At 45.1% G+C, this 23418-nt stretch overlaps 1 protein-coding gene across 14 annotated transcripts in view; it reads right to left on the bottom strand.

The window, feature by feature from the left end:
• The window catches only part of rap1gapa (RAP1 GTPase activating protein a), a 205717-nt gene that overhangs the window by 136321 nt on the left and 45978 nt on the right, over positions 1-23418 (bottom strand). The window contains exon 1 of one of the 14 annotated variants that reach the window (XM_060938276.1): positions 23295-23343. The exons of the other annotated variants lie outside the window; for them this stretch is intronic. Coding sequence (XP_060794259.1) covers positions 23295-23335 — 41 coding nt within the window. The 5' untranslated portion in view covers positions 23336-23343. Of the gene's footprint in view, positions 1-23294; positions 23344-23418 lie in introns of those variants that run through there. 14 annotated transcript variants of the gene reach the window in all.

Genomic DNA, 23418 nt, shown 5'->3' with positions numbered 1-23418 from the left:
CTATGACCCGCCACGCCTACTTAGATCAAAAGGTGCAGGCTATCTGCTGGTACCTCGTATAGTGAAGGCTACATCAGGGGGCAGAGCCTTTTCTTACAAAGCCCCACAGTTATGGAACAGCCTTCCAAGTAATGTTCGGGAATCAGACACAGTCTCAATGTTTAAGTCTATGCTGAAAACATATCTGTTTAGTCAAGCCTTTTGTTAATGGTGTTTATGAGGTAAAGGTGTAGATCTAGAGGATCCTCAGACATAGAGTGTTTTGGTAAACTGGGATGTATGGATGCTGTCAGTCCCCACTCGCTTGCTCACTCGAGTTTGTTGACGGTGTAGTGGCTGGCTGCTTTATGTCCTGGGGCTCCCTCATGCCTGTGTTACCTTACTCCCCTTTTAGTTATGCTGTCATAGTTAGTTGCCGGAGTCCCTGCTTGTACTCAGTACAATATGTATACTGTTCCTACTTTTTCAGGTGACATTCGGCATGCCTAACAACCTGTGTTTTCTCTCCCTCTCTCTCTCTCTCTCTCTCTCCCCCCCCTCTTCCCCCCGAATCTGTCCCTCTGAGTTACATGGAGTCAACAGGAAATCTTTTGGTGGAGAGGGTGGAGACCTCAACTGGCTCTCGTAGCCTGCAGGGAATCAGCCGTTAGACATTCTGTCGCATGTCCCAGACCCAGTGAAATGTAACTGAATTGTCTTGGCCAGCCCTAAGGGTCCCATCTGCATCTGCTTGCACTCACTCTGATCTACAATTCCAACTGTCTCATTGCTGAGGAGTGTGCACCCATCACCCAATCAAGCATCCAGCCAGAGCAGGTCATGATATTTTTTAACCATATTAACATGCCATTGTTGTGTATTATGCCTAATGTCAGGATTCTCGTCTCTGCGAGCCTACCACACAGACTTAATACTTGTGTTATTTTTGGACATTGACACCTGTTGCCTACACTTATTCTGGTGACATTGGGCATACCTAACAACCTGTGTTTTCTCCCCCCCCCCCCCCCCCCCAAATCTGTCCCTCTGAGTTACATGTCGGTCCTGGGATCAAGATGCTGCTACTCGGACCTGCTTGGTCCATCCTGGTGCCTTGTGTCTGGTTGGAGTCTCGTCGCGTCGCTCCTGTGGAGGATGGCCCCATGGGGACAGTTGAAAGTCACACCTGGAGGACGCTCTGGACTCTTACAGTAATGCTTTTATGGCTGAGGACTACAGTTGACTTGCTAACTTTAGGACTGCAGTTGTCATGAACAGTTTTGCACTCAAGTTTCCATCAATGAAGAGTTACAACATCAACGAAACTGACTTCATGTTAAAACTGTTAACATTATAGTCATGCTGTCTGTTGTTGCCCAAATGAGGATGGGTTCCCTTTTGAGTCTGGTTCCTCTCGAGGTTTCTTCCTCATGTCATCTGAGGGAGTTTTTCCTTGCCACCGTTGCCACAGGCTTGCTCATTGGGATAGATTAGGGATAAAATTAGCTCATGTTTTAAGTCGTTCAAATTCTGTAAAGCTGCTTTGCGACAATGTTTATTGTTAAAAGCACTATACAAATAAACTTGACTTGACTTGGACTGGGGGACATGCCACCAGTTGAGCCATCAATGGCCACATTGACGTCCCTGGGCCTTGCCCGTGTATCCCCAATCCACGTTGCCCTCGTAAGGAGTACGCCAAGACGGACCGCCTGGCAACTCACTCTTTTAATGCATCGGCACGAGCAGCCCAAATGGGTAATGCTCTAGCCATCACCCTGGTGGCTTTACGGAAGACACTGAGCCCAGATGATCAGGACGCCAGGGCCCTGGTGGACGCAGCTCTTTCTTCCCACTCCCAGCTGACACAAGACATGGGGGATGCTATGGCCTCTGCGGTGCTGTGCCACGGACAGGTTTGGCTGGTGCAAACCTCCCTGCTGGAAGCCATCAAGCAGGAGCTGCTGAGCCTCCCCATGGCACCTGGGCACGTCTTTCACCCAGGATCCCAGGAGGTGATTGATCATGCTGAGTGCACTGCAGCATCTAGGGAAGCTGTCCAGCATGTGTGCCGTAAGTCAGCTTCGACTGCCAGCCAGGCGCCTATGGGTAGGTATAGGCTGCAGCAGCCCACCCAGCCTCTGCCAGTGGGCAACGACCCGGTGGCCCCACGGGACTGGCGATTTTGTGCACCCGTCCAAAGTACAGCCCCAAATCCCTGACCCAGGGGAAGAAGAGGACTGCAGCGGGGCACAGGCAGGGGTGCAGGCCGCGGCGGCAGTCCTGCATAGGAGTCTTGGGTCACCTGTCGATTGTCCTTCCCAGCTGTCACGGACCTCCTGGGAGGAGATTGCGCCAGACCCTTGGGTCATGGCTACGGTGGCTCAAGGCTACTGATTGCAATTTTGACGGTGACCCCCTACGTTTTCAGGGGTCAGGGTAACATCCATAAAAGACCCGGCTTTGATGTCTGTACTCATCAAGGAGGTTCAAGAGTTACTTCTAAAAGGGGCCATCTCAGAAGTACCGCCCAGCACACAGCTCACTGGGTTCTACTCCAAGTATTTTATTGTTCCCAAAAAAGACGGCGGTCATCGGCCTGTTCTCGACCTCAGGCCCTTGAACCGATATCTCAAGGTGCTGCCTTTCAAGATGGTCCACACAAGAGTGGTGATGCAGTCCATCTGGCAGTGGGAGTGGTTCACATCTCTGAACCTAAAGGACGCGTATGTCCACGTCCCAATCTACCCAGAACACAGGCCCTTCCTGTGCTTTGCCTTCCAGGGCAGGGTGTTCCAGTTCCAGGTCCTTCCTTTTGGCCTTTCCTTGGCCCCAAGGGTTTTTACTTGTGTGGTGTCAGCTGCGCTGTCCCCCCTCCAGGCTTGAGGTCTGAAAATCCTACCCTACCTGGATGATTGGCTCATCTGCGCCCCCTCCCGAGAGGAGGTAGTGCACGACACAGACACAGTTCTGGCCTATATCCAATCCTTGGGCTTCACTGTCAACCACAAGATGAGCAACCTGCAACCCCGCCAACAGGTGGAATTCCTTGGCATCTTCCTTGACTCAGTCGGCATGACGGCGTCTCTCACTCCATGGAGAGTGGACAGCTTGACCGAAATGCTGAAGTATTTCCGCTTGGGCAGTCTTGTTACAGCTCACAGAGTCCAGAAGCTGTTGGGTTTGATGGCCGCGGCAGTAGCAGTAATTTCTCTTGGCCAGCTGAGCGCATGCCCCCTGCAGTGCTGGTTCAACGCTTTCCATCTCCATCCAAAAGATGACAGGCAGGTGAAGCTGCGTGTGTCTCGGGCTTGCATCCAAGCTCTACGTCCTTGGAGGGACCGGGAGTTCTTGCTCCAAGGTGTCCCACTGGGGGGCCTTCCCCACAGGAGACAGGTCATCTTGACGGACGCGTCCCTGACAGGCTGGGGAGCTGTCTGGGAAGGACGGTTGGTGAGGGGCATGTGGCAACCCCCATGGATGTTGGAGCACATAAACGTCCTCGAACTAAAGGCCATCCATCTTGCTCTTCAAAGATTCCTGCCGGTGTTCCAATACCAACATGTTCTTGTGAGAACAGACAGCACCTTGGCAGTGTATCATGTGAATCACCAAGGGGGCACGAGGTCCCGGCAGTGCCTCCAGGTGGTGGAGGAGTTGCTGACATGGGCATGGCCACGACTTTCTTCACTGAGGGCAGTGCACATCCCGAGTGTGGAGAACAGAGCGGCCGACATTCTCTCCAGGACGGGGCCGCTCCCGGGAGAATGGAGACTGAACACAGACGTCATCAGCCAAATCTGGATGCGGTACGGTGTTGCACAAGTGGATCTCTTTGCGTCAGCAGAGACAACACACTGCCCAGAATGGTACTTCTTCATGGGGCAGGGGGGCAATCTGGGCCTGGATGCTCTGTCACAAGAATGGCCAACAAGCTTGTTGTATGCGTTTCCTCCACTCCCTCTCATAGCTCAGGTCCTCCGGAGGATCGCTGAGGGCCAACACTCAGTCCTGCTGGTTGCTCCACGGTGGCCATCGAGGCCTTGGTTCCCGGACCTGCTCCGGCTGCTGCAGGGTCAGCCATGGCAGTTACCATGCAGAGCAGCTCTTCTGTCACAGGCAGATCTGGTATCCAAACCCAGGTGCCCTACATCTATGGGTTTGGCCCCTGTAGAGTCCATCACTGAGCGGCTAGACGAGTCTGTTTAAGAGACACTCGATAACACCAGGGCTCCATCTACTAGAGCTTGCTATACACTCAGATGGAGGATCTTTTCAGATTGGTGTGCTGGCATGGGTCTTGAGCCAGCAGTTTGCCCTGTGCCACATGTTTTACACTTCTTGCAGTCCCATTTGGATCAAGGCAAGGCAGTCAGTACAATAAAGGTCTATGCTTCGGCCATTTCAGCCTTTCACCAGGGCGCAGACAACAGACCCCTGAGTAGGCATCCTTTGATTGGCCAGTTCTTGAAGGGAGCCCGCCGGTTGTGTCCAGGTCGCACCTTGTGGGTGCCGAGCTGGGATCTGCCCACAGTCTTAACATCGCTCACTAAAGGTCCGTATGAGCCTATTTCAGACGCAGATTTGCGATCTTTGTCCCTTAAGACTGCTTTTCTCTTGGCACTCTGTTCAGCAAAGCGGGTCGGAGAGCTGTGTGCTCTCTCCATTAGCGACGACTGTCTAAGGTGGCAGGCAGGAGGCACTGGCATGTTGCTTTGGCCAAATCCAGCTTTTCTGCCAAAGGTTCTTAATCAGCAGTCCATCAACCAGGTTCTGGAGGTGTCCCAATTCCAGCCTTCCTCTGCCTTGCAGGCAGAGCAGGACAAGTTGCTCACTTTGTGCTCAGTCAGGGCCTTGAGGGCTTATCTGGCCCGTACACAGTCCTTGAGGAGAACACACTCTCAACTTTTGTCTGTTATGGGGCAGCGAAGCGTTGGCTGCTGCTTTCCAAACAGAGGCTGTCTCATTGGCTGGTGGAGGTTATTTCCCACACTTACAGGGCTCAGGGGATACCGGTCCCTTCAGGTATGAGGGCTCACTCTACCAGAAATGTAGCTACGTCTTGGGCTGCCCTTAGGGGTGTGGCAGCAGGCGATATCTGTGCAGCGGCTTCATGGGCTACGCCATGCACTTTTACTAGATTTTACAGGGTGGACGTAACTCGCCCAGCTCCGGTCGGCGATGCCGCCCTCATGTCCGTGATCGAGCGAGGTTCTAATGATTAATTCTGGGTTCCTCGTGACTCTTTTGGTATGTGTCATCCCTTTTTTAGACCATAGTGATGGTCAGAGCGAGGTCGAAACAGATCGTAAGTTACAAAGGTAACTATGGATCTGTGAGACTGAGGGATGACCATCACTGTCCTTGTCGCTCGGACCATCCTGAGGCGCTCAAGGTAGGAGACTGAACCGGGAGCAATCTCTGCTATTTATAACGCGAGTCGTTCTGCTTTCGGAGGTCATGGACATGACTTTGTTGACATATGGTCTCGGTGATAGGCAGAACGAAGGTGATCATTCCTTTTTTAGACCGTAGTGACGGTCATCCCTTGGTCTCACAGATCCATAGTTACCTTCGTAACTTACGATTTCTATCTTAATGGCTCACTCTGTCTAATTTAAAAGTTCCTCAGTCATCTCAGGTAAGGCTTTAGGCAATGCATATACTACTGGAGTAGTGACTACTGCAAAAATGCTGACTAGTTGGGCTGGTGGAAAAAAAACAGTGAGTCACGATCCAATCCCAGTCAGCTAGTTTAGAAGGGCTCATGACAGCCCATAATGAGCCAGACTCATTTTTCAAGGCTAATGAGGCTGGAGTTGAGCTTGACAATTCAACCCCGGGTCATTAAACAAAACCTTCCCAGACACTGCGGTAGACAGAGTACCTTCCATTCGGCGATAGCCGGTCACTGAACTACTGTATAAGCATAGCTTAGTTAATGAACTTCTGTGTTGCTTAGTCTCAGGTTCAGAATTAACAATTTCCACACAATTGTGTTTTAAGAAGTGGTACATGTTTGATTTCGGTTATATGTTACACATATTGCACTGATTTATTTATTTTTACTCATTAGCAGTGTATACATAAAAAAATTGATGTACAATTTTAGGTGGCATTGTTATTTTAGGTGATACAAGTCGTAAAATTTTATTCTCAAACAGCAGCTAACCATTTCATTTACAGTGGTGCTTGAAAGTTTGTGAACCCTTTAGAATTTTCTATATTTCTGCGTAAATATGACCTAAAACATCATCAGATTTTCACACAAGTCCTAAAAGTAGATAAAGAGAACCCAGTTAAACAAATGAGACAAAAATAGTATACTTGGTCATTTATTTATTGCGGAAAATGATCCAATATTACAGATCTGTGAGTGGCAAAAGTATGTGAACCTTTGATTTCAGTATCTGGTGTGACCCTCCCTTGTGCAGCAATAATTGCAGCTAACCATTTCCGGTAACTATTGATCAGTCCTGCACACCGGCTTGGAGGAATTTTAGCCCATTCCTCCATACAGAACAGCTTCAACTCTGGGATGTTGGTGGGTTTCCTCATATGAACTGCTCACTTCAGGTCCTTCCACAACATTTCGATTGGATTAAGGTCAGGACTTTGACTTGGCCATTCCAAAACATTAACTTTATTCTTCTTTAACCATTCTTTGGTCGAACGACTTGTGTGCTTAGGGTTGTTGTCTTGCTGCATGACCCACCTTCTCTTGAGATTCAGTTCATGGACAGATGTCCTGATATTTTCCTTTAGAATTTGCTGGTATAATTCAGAATTCATTGTTCCATCAATGATGACAAGCCATCCTGGTCCAGATGCAGCAGAACAGGCCCAAACCATGATACTACCACCAACATGTTTCACAGATGGGATAAGGTTCTTATGCCAGAATGCAATGTTTTCCTTTCTCCAAACATAACGGTTCTCATTTAAATCAAAAAGTTCCATTTTGGTCTCATCCATCCACAAAACATTTTTCCAGTAGCCTTCTGGCTTGTCCATGTGATCTTTAGCAAACTGCAGATGAGCAGCATTGTTATTTTTGGAGAGCAGTGGCTTTCTCCTTGCAACCCTGCCATGCACACCATTGGTGTTCAGTGTTCTCCTGATGGTGGACTCATGAACATTAGCCAATGTGAGAGAGGCCTTCAGTTGCTTAGAAGTTACCCTGGGGTCCTTTGTGACCTCGCTGACTATTACACACCTTGCTCTTGGAGTAATCTTTGTTGGTCGACCACTCCTGGGGAGGGTAACAATGGTCTTAAATTTCCTCTATTTATACACAATCTGTCTGACTGTGGATTGGTGGAGTCCAGACTCTTTAAAGATGGTTTTGTAACCTTTTCCAGCCTGATGAGCATCAACAACACTTTTTCTGAGGTCTTCAGAAATCTCCTTTGTTTGTGCCATGATACACTTCCACAAACACGTGTTGTGAAGATCAGACTTTGATAGATCCCTGTTCTTTAAATAAAACAGGGTGCCCCTCACACCTGATTGTCATCCCATTGATTGAAAACACCTGACTCTAATTTCACTTTCAAATGAACTGTTAATCCTAGAGGTTCACATACTTTTGCCACTCACAGATATGTAATATTGGATCATTTTCCTCAATAAATAAATGACCAAGTATAATATTTTTGTCTCATTTGTTAACTGGGCTCTCCTTATCTACTTTTAGGACTTGTATGAAAATCTGATGTTGTTTTAGGTCATATTTATGCAGAAATATAGAAAATTCTAAAGGGTTCACAAACTTTCAAGCACCACTGTAAATGAAATGGTTTGCTGCTGTTTGAGAATAAAATTTTCCGACTTGTATCACCTAAAATAACAATGCCCTGAATCAGTTTTTGACAGGTTGACTACTTTTTTCATTCCTGGTCATCTAGTAAAAATTAATAATCATGCAACCTTTAATGTTTTGCTCTATGCCAGTGTGCTTGAATATTAATTTCCTCATTTCATAAGGGCAATCATTATCACCATCATCAAAACACAAATATTTCCAGGGTTTCACAGTCGCGCTTACTACATAAAAATGATCACACATTGAGACATAATTTATGCCAGAACAGTGAATGTGAACCTTACTCATTGTTTACGATGGGGTTTGTGTGATATTGATTCTCACCTGGTCACGATTTACTACAAAACAATCAAAATTGGCTGTCTAATGTTCACATGGCTGACATTTTTCACTCTTAATGCTGTTGCTCAAAGTGTTTGATGGTGCTGTCTAGTGCAAGACATTAAAAAAGCAGTATTTAAGTATTTAATCAATTTCTGATTACCATATCTCTGTTAAAAATATTTTTATTAACAGATGCCTATTTAATCTTTTGAGGTAATTTTTCCCTCAGCTTTAAATATAAAGCACATCACGCTCACCCAAACTGAATAGTTGAAAATTAGATTAAAAAAAAAAAAAATCACCTGGTCTTTTTCCAGTCATCAACTGTCCAGTTTGGTGAGTCTGTGCTCTGAGAACCTGATATGGTTTTCTGCTGTTGTAGCTCATCCACCTCAGGGTTTGATGTTTTGTGCATACTGAGATGCTTTTCTGCTCACCACGTTTGTAAAGAGTGATTATATAAGTTACTATAGACCCCTTGCACTGAAGTCACATTTACGTTAGCAACCGTCGCTACCCTATACCTGGGGGACAAACGAACTTTGTTTACACGCTGTTCACATACTGAAGCCAAGCGAAGATGTCCGGCGTCTGTTGCTGTTGTCTGAAGAAAACTACAGCTAAAAAAGCTCTACTACCCGATTACTTGGATAATCTTAGTCAGAAAGAAGTAAAGGATACATATACGTAGAAATTAGAGTTCATTAGTGGTCATGATCCGTACAAAATTCCTCGAAACGACTGGAGTGACGGTGCAGATTTATGGTCTAGCATTAGCTACGTGTTGGAATATACCTTCTTTTTCCCGAAGAGTCCCGACACGAAAGAACAGTTAAAAAATCTACAAAAGGAAGAAAACCTTCTTTGTGTAAAGAATTTTTCCTGACATCAGCTTTTGGGAACAGAATGTTATGAAAGCCAAAGCATTTACTCTCAAAGGACTGCTACCTGAACTGTGGGCTAGATGGTATTGCCGGCCCTCCATGACTCAGCAACTCCAAGGACATCTAGTTACACAGCTATTTGCACTCTATCATTTATACATTGGTACTTATTACTATTAAAACAATATCTGAAGTGTTATTACTTGGAAAATAATAAAATATCTTGCCCTAGATTTTCAACTAATATTGTAAGATTTTATTTTTATTTTATCTAATAGTGGATGGTACAATAATTACAAATGCTAACAGACTCAGCACATTCCAGTTGTAGCTATAGTCATATAGTAACTATAATCACCCAATTTCAATAAACGGTTAATGTTCAGTTCCCTCTTCATTTATTCTCGATTCAAAAGCACCACTGAGTCACACAGGTTGATCAGTGTGTAACGGACAATAACAATTAAATCCAAAATAGTTTTTCCTGCCTCACAGCAAGAAAGTTCTGGGTTCGAGCCCAGTGGCCGAAGGGGGCCTTTCTGTGTGGAGTTTGCATGTTCTCCCCGTCTCTGTGTGGGTTTCCTCCGGGTGCTCCGGTTTCCCCCACAGTCCAAAGACATGCAGGTTAGGCTAATTGGTGGCTCTAAATTGACTGTAGGTATGAATGGTTGTGTCAGCCCTGTAATGATCTGGCGACTTATCCAGGGTGTACCCCACCTCTCACCCATAGTCAGCTGGGATACGCTCCAGCTTGTCCGCGACCCTGCACAGGATAAGCGGTTACAGATAACGGATGGATGGATTTTAGATTCTTCAAAGTATCCACTGTTTACCTTGATGCTGCTTTGTACACTATTGGCATTATCTTAACCAGCTTCATGAGGTCGTCACCTGAAATGCTTTTCAATTAACAGCTGTGCCTCGTCAAAAGTTAATTAGTGCAATTTCTTGCCTTCTTAATGCATTTGAGATCAAATAGTAAACAGTAAATAATAAATACAGTAAATAGCCCTATTCCACAACTGTAGTAATCTATATTACAACAAGAACCGTTCAATTAAGTAAAGAGAAACGACATCCATCATTACTTTAAGACATGAAGTGTCTTTTAATTCATAAAAATTAAGAAAAACCATTGAGTTAGAAGGTGTGTCCAAGCTTTCGACTGACACAGTACTTGGAGTAAACATCACTGTAGACCATAGCAGTGTAATATTGTAGAGACGATTAAATTGTTATATACAGGGTGTTTCAAAAAAATTTATATAATTTCACAATCTAATAACTTTGCCAATTCTCGTTCAGTTGACCTCAAATTTTAACAGCATGTGCGGAAACTGGTCAAAATTTTATGTTGAATGTTTTTTGTTTTTATCTTTTTAGGTATAGAAATGCCATTCACTGGAAACGAAAAGGCGTTGTGCGTGTGTTAGAGTACGCTCGAACACAGTCGAACAAGACTGTGCATTATGCATTTATGAGAGAATTCTCTAAAAATGCACCAACTGCAATGCAGATTTGGACATGGAACAAAAAGTTCAAAGAGGGAGGCTGACTGTGTCTCAGGCAGCGTGCATACTGAAAATTTGTGAAATCGTTCATGGAATCCACATACCTTTGAATTTCTCATTCAAATTTTGAGGAATAAATCTTATGTTGGGGGCGGCACGGTGGTGTAGTGGTTAGCACTGTCACCTCACAGCAAGAAGGTCCTGGGTTTGAGCCCAGCGGCTGGCGAGGCCTTTCTGTGTGGAGTTTGCGTGTTCTGTCCACCTGGGTTTCCTCCGGGTGCTCTGGTTTCCCCCACAATCCAAAGGCATGCAGGTTAGGCTAACTGGTGGCTCTAAATTGACTGTAGTTGTGAGTATGAGTGGTTGTTTGTCTCTGTGTCAGCCCTGCGATGACCTGGTGACTTGTCCAGGGTGTACCCCGCCTCTCGCCCATAGCCAGCTGGGATAGGCTCCAGCTTGCCTGTGACCCTGTAGGACAGGATAAGCGGCTACAGATAATGGATGGATGGATCTTATGTTGCTCAACATTAAGCCTGTTCAGTTTCATTTGCCTAGACTATGTATTTTCTGGGATATTTACATCTCAAATAATACCAATTTTTTTTTGAAACACCCTGTATTACACGATCCAAGTTCACAACCACACAGATCAAGAGCTAAATATAGACAGACAATCTCATCTGCTCTCCATATCTGTTGAGGGTAAATGCAAATGTCTAAATCTACCTACCTAAAAGCGATAAAGTGAAAGTGCTCATACGGTAGGTGTCCAAATCAGGTGTATACTGATATCAGTCTTTAAATAACAAAGTAGTGAAAATTTAATCGTAAACCTGCTTTAATGTGTGTAAATCCCTGCTGTTGGCCATGTTATTATTTCCTCATAAAAAAAATACATTCCAGATATCCTGTAAATGTCAGTACGTAGTATGCATCATTTGTTCTTGCTGTGTGGAAAACCAGCCCAAGTCTCAAATGATTGCCTTCTATAAATAAATAAATAAATAAATAAAAACCGCAATGGTTCAGTTCAAAGAATCACCTGCACTTCATGATGAGCCAACTTCTTTTTAAGTGGTAATGAACAAGCAGTATCACTCACGGCAGTGCAAGCTAAGCATATCTGCCCATGTCCGGAGCTGAATCAAAGCAGGCCGTGTCACTTTGATGTTGGCTGAAGCAATACTGCGACAAGAGAGCGACACTTGATTGCTTCCAAATATCACCTCCGAATGTCACAGTTGCATTTTCATGGCCGCAGGTTAGTCATAGTTCAAATGTTAATAACAGCCCCCTTGGCAGACAACAACGCAGACAAAATAGTGTGAAAAAGCATCTCTGTTATGTCTGATGCTATACGCGTGATTAATTAATGCTTCCATATTTACACCGGACACTGGCTGGGGCTCCTCTTAGGTGACGCTTATTTATGGAGGAGAGCTCTAAATACTGTATCACTGCTCTAAGTACAACATGCTTTCTAATGAAGATTGCTTTCATGAACCTGATTTTGCTCCACTATGCATACAGGATGTAATTAATAGCATCAATCATAATAAAACCCATACATAAAATACATAAAAATCGAACAAAAGGTAGACTAAACTGAAAATTCATCACTGATACAAAATTGGTTCAGATAAACAAACTTACATCCACTTTAAACTCAAACGAATTCACAGTATGCAGCAATTTATTACCGCTACTGAGAAAAAAAAGCTGCGCATTTGTTCTTTAGTGGTGAACAAGTGCATTTATTATCCTGTCTGATCCTGTCTTTGTGAAGTGTAATTACTTCCCCTATCTATTCATCCACTAAACTGCTTCTCGATTCACACTTGACAGTGAGAAGCCATTTCGGAGCACTAAAAATGGCTCTAGGCTGAAACAAATATTGTTCCAGTGTCAAAACAGTGGTTAAAATCTAGGTCTTGGGTTAGTGGGAAGTCCGTACCGACTAAATAAGAGTTGTCTTGAGTAGGCCACCTGGCACCCAAACATAGAGTTCCCTGCACTGTTACCATCATTAATCAAGTCGAACTGGGTTTAACCCTTATGGCCTGCTCATGTTTAAACGACCCGTTTTACTTTTTCCTAACATATTTTTCTTCCCATTTAGTTGCTCACATTTCCCACCCACTGTCTTTAGCTTCTAATTGGAGAGGATAAGAGCTAATACTGCTTTCTAGCAGCACTGAACCTTTTCAAAATGCTGCTCAGACAATGCCAGAGCACAGCAGGACATGCTTGTGTGAGCATCAACTGAACTTTTCCATGTATAGATAACAATGCCATCTCAGAATTCAGAGCCAATTCATAGTTTCTTGGCCTCCCGGACATGGGATTCAAACACATGTCTTACAGTGACAGGGTAAACAAAATATCACTGCAGCATTCAGGAGCCTTCCAGGTGTTTGTTTTTTTTAAACTAAAAATACAGCTTTTGTAACATTGTGTTTATCTATGTTGGATGGCTGTAATGCATTCATAAGAAATGTATGGGGGCGGCACGGTGGTGTAGTGGTTAGCGCTGTCGCCTCACAGCAAGAAGGTCCTGGGTTCGAGCCCCGGGGCCGGCGAGGGCCTTTCTGTGTGGAGTTTGCATGTTCTCCCCGTGTCCGCGTGGGTTTCCTCCGGGTGCTCCGGTTTCCCCCACAGTCCAAAGACATGCAGGTTAGGTTAACTGGTGACCCTAAATTGACCGTAGGTGTGAATGTGAGTGTGAATGGTTGTCTGTGTCTATGTGTCAGCCCTGTGATGACCTGGCGACTTGTCCAGGGTGTACCCCGCCTTTCGCCCATAGTGAGCTGGGATAGGCTCCAGCTTGCCTGCGACCCTGTAGAAGGATAAAGCGGCTAGAGATAATGAGATGAGATGAGAGAAGAAATGTATGAAAGAGTTACATCCAAACTCATAAGGTGGCATATGGATGGATGGATGGATGGATGGATGGATTTCCAAGGGGAAATCTGGTATTTCTGGGACAACTGTTCGAGATAAGAGAACAATACAGTACATGATTATCATTTTCTGATGATTGATAGAAAAATGCTTTTTCATTTTTTTTCATTCTTATCTTGGAAGTTATTAGTTTGTTTTTACTAACAGCACATTCCTGACACTTTGATTATCACTTCACTTTGAGAGCAGTAAAGACAATCATTTTGCTTGCATACGTGCTTACTAAATAAGTGAATTTGCACTGATGCATGATTTTAATGCTTCATACCAGATTTGCAAATAGACCACCAGCTCTTAAGTAACGATCCTCCAAATCCCATGCTCCTATCAGAAGTAGATACAGTAACTACACCTAGAATATTTCTCAACAATTTATGGATGTGCTGTTTGTTAAGAGGACGGCAGGGGTGTAGTGGTTAGCACTGTCGCCTGACAGCAAGAAGGTTCTGGGTTCGAGCCCAGTGGCCGACGGGAGCCTTTCTGTGTGGAGTTTGCATGTTCTCCCCGTGTCTGTGTGGGTTTCCTCCAGGTGCTCCGGTTTCCCCGACAGTCCAAAGACATGCAGGTTAGGCTAATTGGTGGCTCTAAATTGACTGTCGGTGTGAATGGTTGTTTGTCTCTATGTGCCAACCCTGTGATGACCTAGCAACTTGTCCAGGGTGTACCCTGCCCATAGTCAGCTGGGATAGGCTCTAGCTTGCCCGCAACCCTGCACAGGATAAGCGGTTACGTATAATGGATGGATGGATGTTTGTAAAGACAAAATGATAACTTCCAAGAAAATGATTTAAAAATGGCTGATGCAACAGTGTCAAGCTCATAATTCAAACAGATTTTTTTTTCTTTTACGTGCTTAAGACCAAACAATATATTTCTTCAGGTAAGGAATTAGATTTGAGAATTTTACAGCGTATATAGATCCTTATAGAAATCCTCCAGGACTTCTTTATAAATATTTATGCAATGCTCATGAATATATTATGAATGCCCAATGTAAGTTGCTTTGAAAATAAATTTTTAAGTCCTCGGCTCAGTGTTTCTAATGGCATTGAAAAATCATCTTTTAACATCACGTTTATATTACAGTGATTTTATCTACGTCCAAGAAAAACATAGATGTCACGTACTGATGACGTCAGCATGCTGACGGGTAGAATCCCATGCACTGATTTGTAACGTTCAGTTTATGCAGTGACAAGATGGAGTAAAGCATGGTGAAACTTACTCTCTCTGTGTGTGTGTGTGTGTGTGTGTGTGTGTGTGTGTGTGTGTGTGTGTGTGTGTGTGTGATTTAATTCGTTTCTACACATAGTCAAAGTGTAACACTGGCGACGAGGATGGGATAAGAGTCAACTTCGTATAGTTAAATCTGAAGTGAGTTCGTTCGTATCTTTAAAATGGAGAACAACGCACTGCCGAAGTTTGATTGCTACAAGGAGCCGGCTACGCTAGGTCCACGCTGGACCAGATGGCTAACGGCATTTGAGCTGTTCGCGGATGGCAAGGGATTAACATTGGCAGAAAATGTCAGCGACCACAACAAGATTCGGAGAAGGGCACTACTGCTGCATCACACCGGGACGGATGTACAGGATATCTTTTTCACACTGGACGACACGGGAGGTCCAGCGGACTATGACAAGGCTGTGAAGGCGCTAAATGACTACTTCGTACCTCAGGTGAACAATGCATTTGCGCGCCAAACTTTCTATCAGCTAACACAGAACACTGGGGAGACTGTACAGCAGTTTGTAACACGTTTGCGGCAGACGGCAAAAGACTGTGCATTTGGGGATGACATCTCTAACCAGCTAAGGGACGCTGTGCTAAGTAGATGCTCGTCAGAGTATGTGAAGAGAAAACTGCTCGAGGAGGGCTCGACGTTGACTCTGACAAAAGCACTGGAGATACGGTAGCTGCACAATGTGAACGCGTGGAGGAGCAGTTGGCGGCAATGCGGGTGAGCGGCACAGACAGCAAGGGCGCCGAGACCGTGAACCAAATTTCCAAGGGGAGAGGAGGCAAGAGCAAGAGCCGAAAACGCGAGGGAGAAGAAAAGGGGAAAGTGTGCTTCAGGTGTGGACATGGCGACCACTTCGCGAAAGACGACAAATGCCCAGCGCGCGGACAAACCTGCAGAAAATGCAACGGCAAAGACCACTACACCAAGATGTGCAAGTCTAAAGGTAGTAGGGGTCAGTGAAATATGTAGACGAGAAGGTAGAAAAGCAGGAAAGTGAGTTTGCATTTGTAGTGCGTGATAGTAGCAACATTGACAGTCTAACATTTAATGTGGGTGGGGTAGACCTAGTGATGTTGATTGATTCAGGGGCTACAATCAACATACATTGGCGGAGCTACAGGGGTGACTGGGGGGGCACTAGCCTCCCCTGGAATCTGATTGGCTACCCCAGGTGCCCCCCCAGATGATTGACATGTTACGGCACCGCACGAGAAAAGCCAGTTGCATTGAAGTCTGTGACTGCTAGGTTCCTCCTGTACAGTAGATGGTGCAATGCAAGCTACCACAAGGCATTGCAATCCAATTTACAATAGAAGACATGGGAAAGAAGAAAAAGAAGGAGGAACCATTGAACAGAAAAGGCAGCTGCTCCTCAGACAGATGGATTTTAAGACTGACCTATATTGGTGAGTACACGACCGCAGTTTATCCCAAAATAAGTTAGATGAAGCTAGATGCCTTCTGCACGTTCTTAATAAACAGTGGCAACTTTTGCGTCATTTGTAGAGGCTAGCTGCGGATTACAGCTTCTCTGCCTTAAAGCTAATAAAAACACATCTCAGGACAACAATGGTCGATGACTGGTTAAATCATCTGGGTATTCTAAGTGTTGAGTCCAGGACGGCACGTGCCCTTAACATGGATGACTTTGTCAGTTATTTTGCCACTTCTCATCACAATAGAAGAATTATGCTTTTTTGAAGCTAAGATGGGTATTGTTAGTCTTTGGTTATGACCAAGCTCTGCACTGTGTCCTGCTTACCTGTGTAGTATGTTCTACTTAGTTAAATCTTGGTGGTCTTCATATGTCATGTCAAATTGGTAATTGGCAATTTATTTATTTATTTTTTTGTGGAAAGTTGGTTTGATGGACTACTGGCTGTATGAACAACTGACTATATGTACCTGTGTGTGCGAGTAACTGTGTGACTGTGTAACTGACTCAGTGTGTCAGTAACTGAGTAACTGTGTGACTTGAGTTACTATGTGCATTTTAGTTCCAGTCAATGGTGTCAGGGTGTCGGTAAATGCACCGTATTCATTTTGTACATTAATAAACTACAAATTACACTCAAAATGACATCTTCTGTGTGCTTAATACGTAGCTACTTAAACGTGATTGTAAATTGAAAGTATTGTTTATAAGTTTATTTATTTAAGAAGGATAAATGTGTATTAATTAACATGTAAATGCACTAGAAATAATCACTGACTAGTTTTCTTTCATCTGTAGTCCCTGGAATTTTAATGTTGAAAGAAAGAAAGGTGTGTATGTACATATAACAAAAAGACAAAAATAATTAGAAGTCATGACATGGCCAAGAACACAAGACAAGAACAGGTGGAACACCATGTAAGAATAAATAATAATAATAATAATAATAATAACAATAATGCATAATTTAAACACACAAGATAAAAAACGGATATACAGCACACAATCGCTAACATTAATCGTGAGTGCTCGTGCATATTTGTGTGTGTAGTAGTAGGAACCATTGACCCCCTGAAATAGTCCTGGCCACCCCCTTGCCCCCCCAAGGAAAAAAGTCTAGTTCCGCCACTGCCAATATAGTTGATGAAAATACATGGGAAGGGCTAAAGAAAGAGCACATTAAATGCAAATCATCCAAATCTGATAAGAAGTTGTATACTTACTCGTCAAAGGAGCCACTGCCGGTAAAGGGAGTGTTCACATGCGATGTGAAGATAGGCAAAAGAGCAACTCAAGCAGAGTTTACTGTGATCGCAGGTCAGGGGGTACTGCTACTTGGCAGGGAGACATCTACACAGCTAGGTGTTCTAAGGGTGGGTGTAGATGTAGCAGCAGTCACCGATGTTAAGACTGAGGTGAGGGGAAAATACCCCAAGTTATTCACAGGGGTGGGTAAACTGAACACTAAGCAAGTTAGGCTGCACATCGACGGCAACGTGGAGCCCGTAGCACAACCGCTGAGACGGATACCATTCCACCTGCGAGAGGCGGTCGACAGGAAAATCGAGGAGCTGCTACGAATGGACATCATCGAGAAGGTGGAGGGTCCAACACCATGGGTGAACCCTATCGTAGTAGTCCCCAAAGGCAAAAGACACTGACATTCGGTTGTGCCTAGACATGAGGATGGCAAACAGAGCTATCATCCGGGGGAGATAGGCAAACCCGATGGTTGAGGAACTGCTGCACGACATGAATGGGCCTGCTGTGTTCAGTAAGCTCGACTTAACGTGGGACTATCACCAGCTAGAGCTCACCAAAGAGTCAAGGGTGATAACGACATTCGCAGTGCACAGCGGAACATACTGCTACAAGAGACTCATATTCGGGGTCTCATCCGCGAGTGAGCAGTACCAACATGAGGTGGCGACGGCACTGGCTGGCATCGAAGGAGTGGCCAACATCTCAGACGACATCATCGTCCATGCACCTGACCGTGACACACATCACAAGCGACTACATGCAGTGCTGGAAAGACTGGAAAAATGCGGTTTGACCTTGAATGGTGAAAAGTGTCAGTTCAAGATGGACAAGCTGGTGTTCATGGGCATTCTACTGACTGAGAAGGGAATAGGGCCCACCAGTGAGAGAGTGAGAGCGCTGGTGGAGGCATGTGAGCCGGAAAATGCATCCGAGGTCCGCAGTTTTCTGGGTTTGGCTGGGTACAGCAGCCGTTTCATACCCCAGTTCGCTGCCATCTCAGAACCGCTGCGGAGACTGACAAAGAAGGATGTGCCATTTGTCTTCAGCGCAGAGCAAAAGGTGGCATTCAAGACACTCAAGCAGAAGCTGGCAGAGGCGGGCATGCTAGCATACTTCGACAAAGTGATAGCCGATGCAGGGCCGGTGGGCATAGGGGCAGTTTTGATACAGGAGCAACAGGGCACTATGGTGCCTATATGTTACGTGAGCAGGAGCCTGACGGACTGTGAAAGGAGATACTCATAAACGGAGCGCGAGGCCCTGGCACTGGTGTGGGCATGTGAACGCCTACATCCGTACATATATGGCAAGAGGTTCGACCTGGTGACAGACCATAAAGCTCTGGAGGTAATCTACAGTCCAAGATCAAAACCATGCGCCCGGATTGAGCGTTGGGTGCTCCGCCTGCAACCCTACGACTTTCAGGTGGTGCACATTGCCGGGAAGTTCAACATCACAGATCCTCTGTCTCGTCTGCTGAGGGACAGCGCAAAGAGGACGGCACACCATCACGGAGCGGAGGAGTATGTGCGCTTCGTGGCTGTGCAGGCAACGCCCACTGCACTGACTACGAGGGAGGTGGAGAGAGCCTCCGCGAAGGACGAAGAGCTGGCCGAGGTGAGAAAGGCAATTCAGACAGGCCGTTTTGAAAAGTGCGCAGCTTATGCACGCATCGCTAATGAATTGTGTACTATTGGGCAGTTAGTGCTGAGGGGGACATGGATTGTACTCCCACAGGCACTGCGCAACAGAGCTTTAGCCTTAGCTCATGAAGGACACTTGGGCATGGTATGGACAAAACAGCATTTGAGGGGGAAGGTGTGGTGGCCGGGGATGTATGGGGCAACGGAGAAATATGTCAAATCATGTCACAGGTGCCAACTAGTGGCGCACCCCGACGTACCAGAGCCATTACGACCCACCGCGCTCCCTGATGGACCTTGGCAGGACATTGCCACAGATCTACTAGGTCCCTTACCAACTGGACATTCGATCCTGGTAGTTGTAGACTACTACAGCCGTTACTACGAGTACGAGATCATACGTTCCACCACGGCAGAGAAAGTGATAGACTGCTTAGAGAACATCTTCAGTCGCCACGGTCTGCCTGTCTCTAATCAGGTCTGACTGTGGGCCACAGTTCCTGTCATCACAGTTCCAGGACTTCTGCCAAGAGAACGGCATACAACACGTGAAGACGACACCAAAGTGGGCACAGGCGAATGGAGAGGTCGAGAGGCAAAACGCATCGATCATGAAAAGGATCCGCATCGCACAGGCGGAGGGGCTGGACTGGCAGAAGGAGCTACGAAAGTACGTCACCATCTACAGGTCCATTGAACATTCCACCACGGGCAGGAGCCCGGCTGAACTCCTGTTCAATCGGAAGCTCAGGGGAAAGCTGCCAGACATCAGCATGCCGAGGAGTGACATCGAGGCCCAAGACACCGATACTGAGTGCAAGGGCAAGTCCAAAATGTATGCTGACGAATGGCGCGGGGCCAAACCATCATCTGTGCAGGTGGGAGATGAGGTGCTTTTGAAGCAGGACAAGGTCGACAAATTCACGACAACATTTAGCCAGACACCACACACTGTAGTGAGTAAGAATGGTAACAGTGTTGTAGTTGAGTCACCCACTGGAGCTCAGTACTCCAGAAACACCACACATGTTAAGGTATACACATCAGCTGAGCAGACACCCTCACTTAACGAGAGTGGGGCACCGAGATTGAGTGACACTGAGACTCGTGTTGAACATGCAGTGAGGTCCACACCAGAGACACTCGCTCAGGGGTCTTCTCCATGCCGACCTCTGACTGCACCGACAGAGAGCCCTCAAAGAGAAATAAAATTGCCGCAGAAATTCTCAGGCTTTGTCATGAAGTGAAATTTTGGTTATAAAAAAAAAAAAGATAACAATGTTCCTTTGTGTTCAGTGAAAGTTAAACCAACATACTGTTGAAATATGAAGTGTTTTAATGTATATAGTCAGTGAAAACGAATACAAAATGCTTACAATACAGGAACATTCCTAATTCCTAATATGAGTTGAAGAAAGAAAAAAAAAAAGGTTTACTCTGAAAATGTTTGTGATGAGATATTCATTCATGAGATTGATACAAATAGGTTACCCTGAAACAGAATAGGCCACCATCCTCAGATTTGTGTTTATGGCATTAAGTTATGTCTTAATGGTGTTCAGTATCTTAACCAATTGTTTATGCAAGGGGTAGAGTTCTAATCCAAGAAAGGAGGGGATGTCACGTACTGATGACGTCAGCACGCTGACGGGTAGAATCCCATGCACTGATTTGTAACGTTCACTTTATGCAGTGACAAGATGGAGTAAAGCATGGTGAAACTTACTCTCTGTGTGTGTGTGTGTGATTTAATTCGTTTCTACACATAGTCAAAGTGTAACAATAACTGGATAAATTTTCTGAAGTACCAACATAATCCATTTGATGCGATTCTGTGTAGCATTCAAAGTGAATCTAGAATAAAATTAACACTTAATATTCTACATAACACATTCATGGCCTTTTAGGTCACATACTATACGATTGCCGTAGATCACATACGATATGTCTTTGTAAATAAGAAAGTAATCACGGTTGCATTCATTGTTGTCTTTAATTCAAATTCCCATCTGTGCACACCAACCTGCCATGTGCTTCGTAAGACTCCACTTCCCAGAGTTCACCGCAGCCTTCAAACATGGCTGCCATGAACCATGATAACCAACCTGCACCGCACTGCCCTCCATCTCCGCAATACTGATTATCTCTACGCCTGTTCCTTGTCTCACCTAATCACCGCTGTGCATATAAGGACTCTCTGTTCACAGAAGTAAACACTCAGCGTTCCCTTGTCTGACTTTACCAAGCCTTTATGCTTGTGTTGACTGCCTTGTTGTTTCTGTATTTTACACTGTCAGAAATAGGGGTACAGTAGGAGTCCATTTCTGTCCTCGAAGGTACAATCTACACTAATGTACCCCCTAGGGCTCATTATTGGACCTTAAGGTAATTATGTGTACCTTTTAGGGCCAAAAAGGTACATATATATTCCCAAGCAGGATATAAAGGGTACAAATAAGTACCTTAAAAGGTACTGCCCCAGTGACAAGCCACTGTACCCCAAAAGGTCCAATAATTAAATAATATTGGCTGGCGCTGAGTGGTATATCAGATATATTCCATTCAGCTAGCATGATATTGAACGAGTTGAAGATGAGATGATCTGATATACCACCAAAAAAAGCCAGCCAACATTATTATTATTATTATTATTATTATTATTATAATACTACATGCACATTCCTTTTGGGTATTCAACATGTTTTTCTCTTTCAAAATCTTCCGTATTTAATGAAGCAAACCTGGCGGCCATGTTTGTTTACAAATTGTCACAGTCGCTCGCTAGCAGGGAAGTTTTACACCACCAGCGAACAAAGAAATGCTTGTGTGCATGCGCAGCAGAAAACTTTCTCACTGAATATTCGCATCAGCTCCGAAGTGTGACGCCATGTTGTCTTGACAACCATGCAATATCGTAAACCGTATTCAACGCTCATTCTCCATTGGGTAGAGTGATGTAATACATGTAGAATAAGTGATATGCTGACAATATTGCATGCTATCAAACCAAATGAATGAAAACCGCTAGGGAATAGAATACATATATGTTATTTACCAGCTGGGAGGTCCGTATCGTGAAATACTGTGACCGAGGTCTTGAAAGTACTGAGCGAGGCCCTCTGGGTCGAGGTCAGTATTTAAGGCCGAGGTCACGGTATTTCACCATATGGACCGACCTTAAGCTGGTAAATAATATATATATTTTTTTTCTTTACCAAATTCTAACAAAAAACGAGAGTGCCCGAAAGGGAAAACCGAGGCGAGCCACCATTTTGAATCCTCATTCACGGCTGTAATGCAAATTGCTTCCTCCTCGGTATACAAGTGCACTTCCATGGCAGGAAAAACCTACATTTTGCCGCCTATGTAGTCCCCTATTTATACAAAATTGAGTCATTCAGGATTTAGCATGTTTTTGCTCGGCGTTAGCAAGTTACAGGTTTTTTAGCTTTCTCCTGAAATGTTTTCTTTTATTTCTTCTTCCTCAGGGTAGTAAAACTCGCTTTCGCTGTGAACACTGTCGTTATCGCTATCCATGCTGTAAAATTAATGCTATTCTCCTGAGAAATGCGAAAATAAATGTTGACAAAAAATTGCTACTATGTTTGTTGTTGTTGTGAACGAGTGAGTCGCCAGAGGTCCGTAACTGGGGTCCGTACCGTAGGATACAGACCCACTCGCCAGCCAATCAGAGCGCAGGATTCATTCATTCATTCATTCATTATCTCTAGCCGCTTTATCCTTCTACAGGGTCGCAGGCAAGCTGGAGCCTATCCCAGCTGACTACGGGCGAAAGGCGGGGTACACCCTGGACAAGTCGCCAGGTCATCACAGGGCTGACACACAGACACAGACAAACATTCACACTCACATTCACACCTACGGTCAATTTAGAGTCACCAGTTAACCTAACCTGCATGTCTTTGGACTGTGGGGGAAACCGGAGCACCCGGAGGAAACCCACACGGTCACGGGGAGAACATGCAAACTCCGCACAGAAAGGCCCTCGCCGGCCCCGGGGCTCGAACCCAGGACCTTCTTGCTGTGAGGCGACAGTGCTAACCACTACACCACCGTGCCGCCCAGCGCAGGATTTGGACTGCGAAAAAAATAAACGTTTGTATTCCATCGAAAAAGTGTCCTATATGTATAATAATGTACTTTATTTTCTGAGAGTGTAGTTTACACTCTTTGTCTCTCCCTGTGCGATCCAGTTTGTGCCTCACCTGACTATTGCCAGCTTTTTTTGACTCTGACTTTGCTTCATGATTTGGATTCGTTTGCCTGTTCGCCTTCATAAACTCTGCTGCTTTTACATCCGTCTGTTGCCTGCATTCCTGACAATAACAA

This window comes from Neoarius graeffei, chromosome 13 (assembly GCF_027579695.1).
Source record: "Neoarius graeffei isolate fNeoGra1 chromosome 13, fNeoGra1.pri, whole genome shotgun sequence".
Taxonomy (NCBI): Eukaryota; Metazoa; Chordata; class Actinopteri; order Siluriformes; family Ariidae; genus Neoarius; species Neoarius graeffei.
The sequence above is the reverse complement of the archived record's forward strand: the minus strand, read 5'-3'. Positions and strand labels throughout refer to the sequence as shown.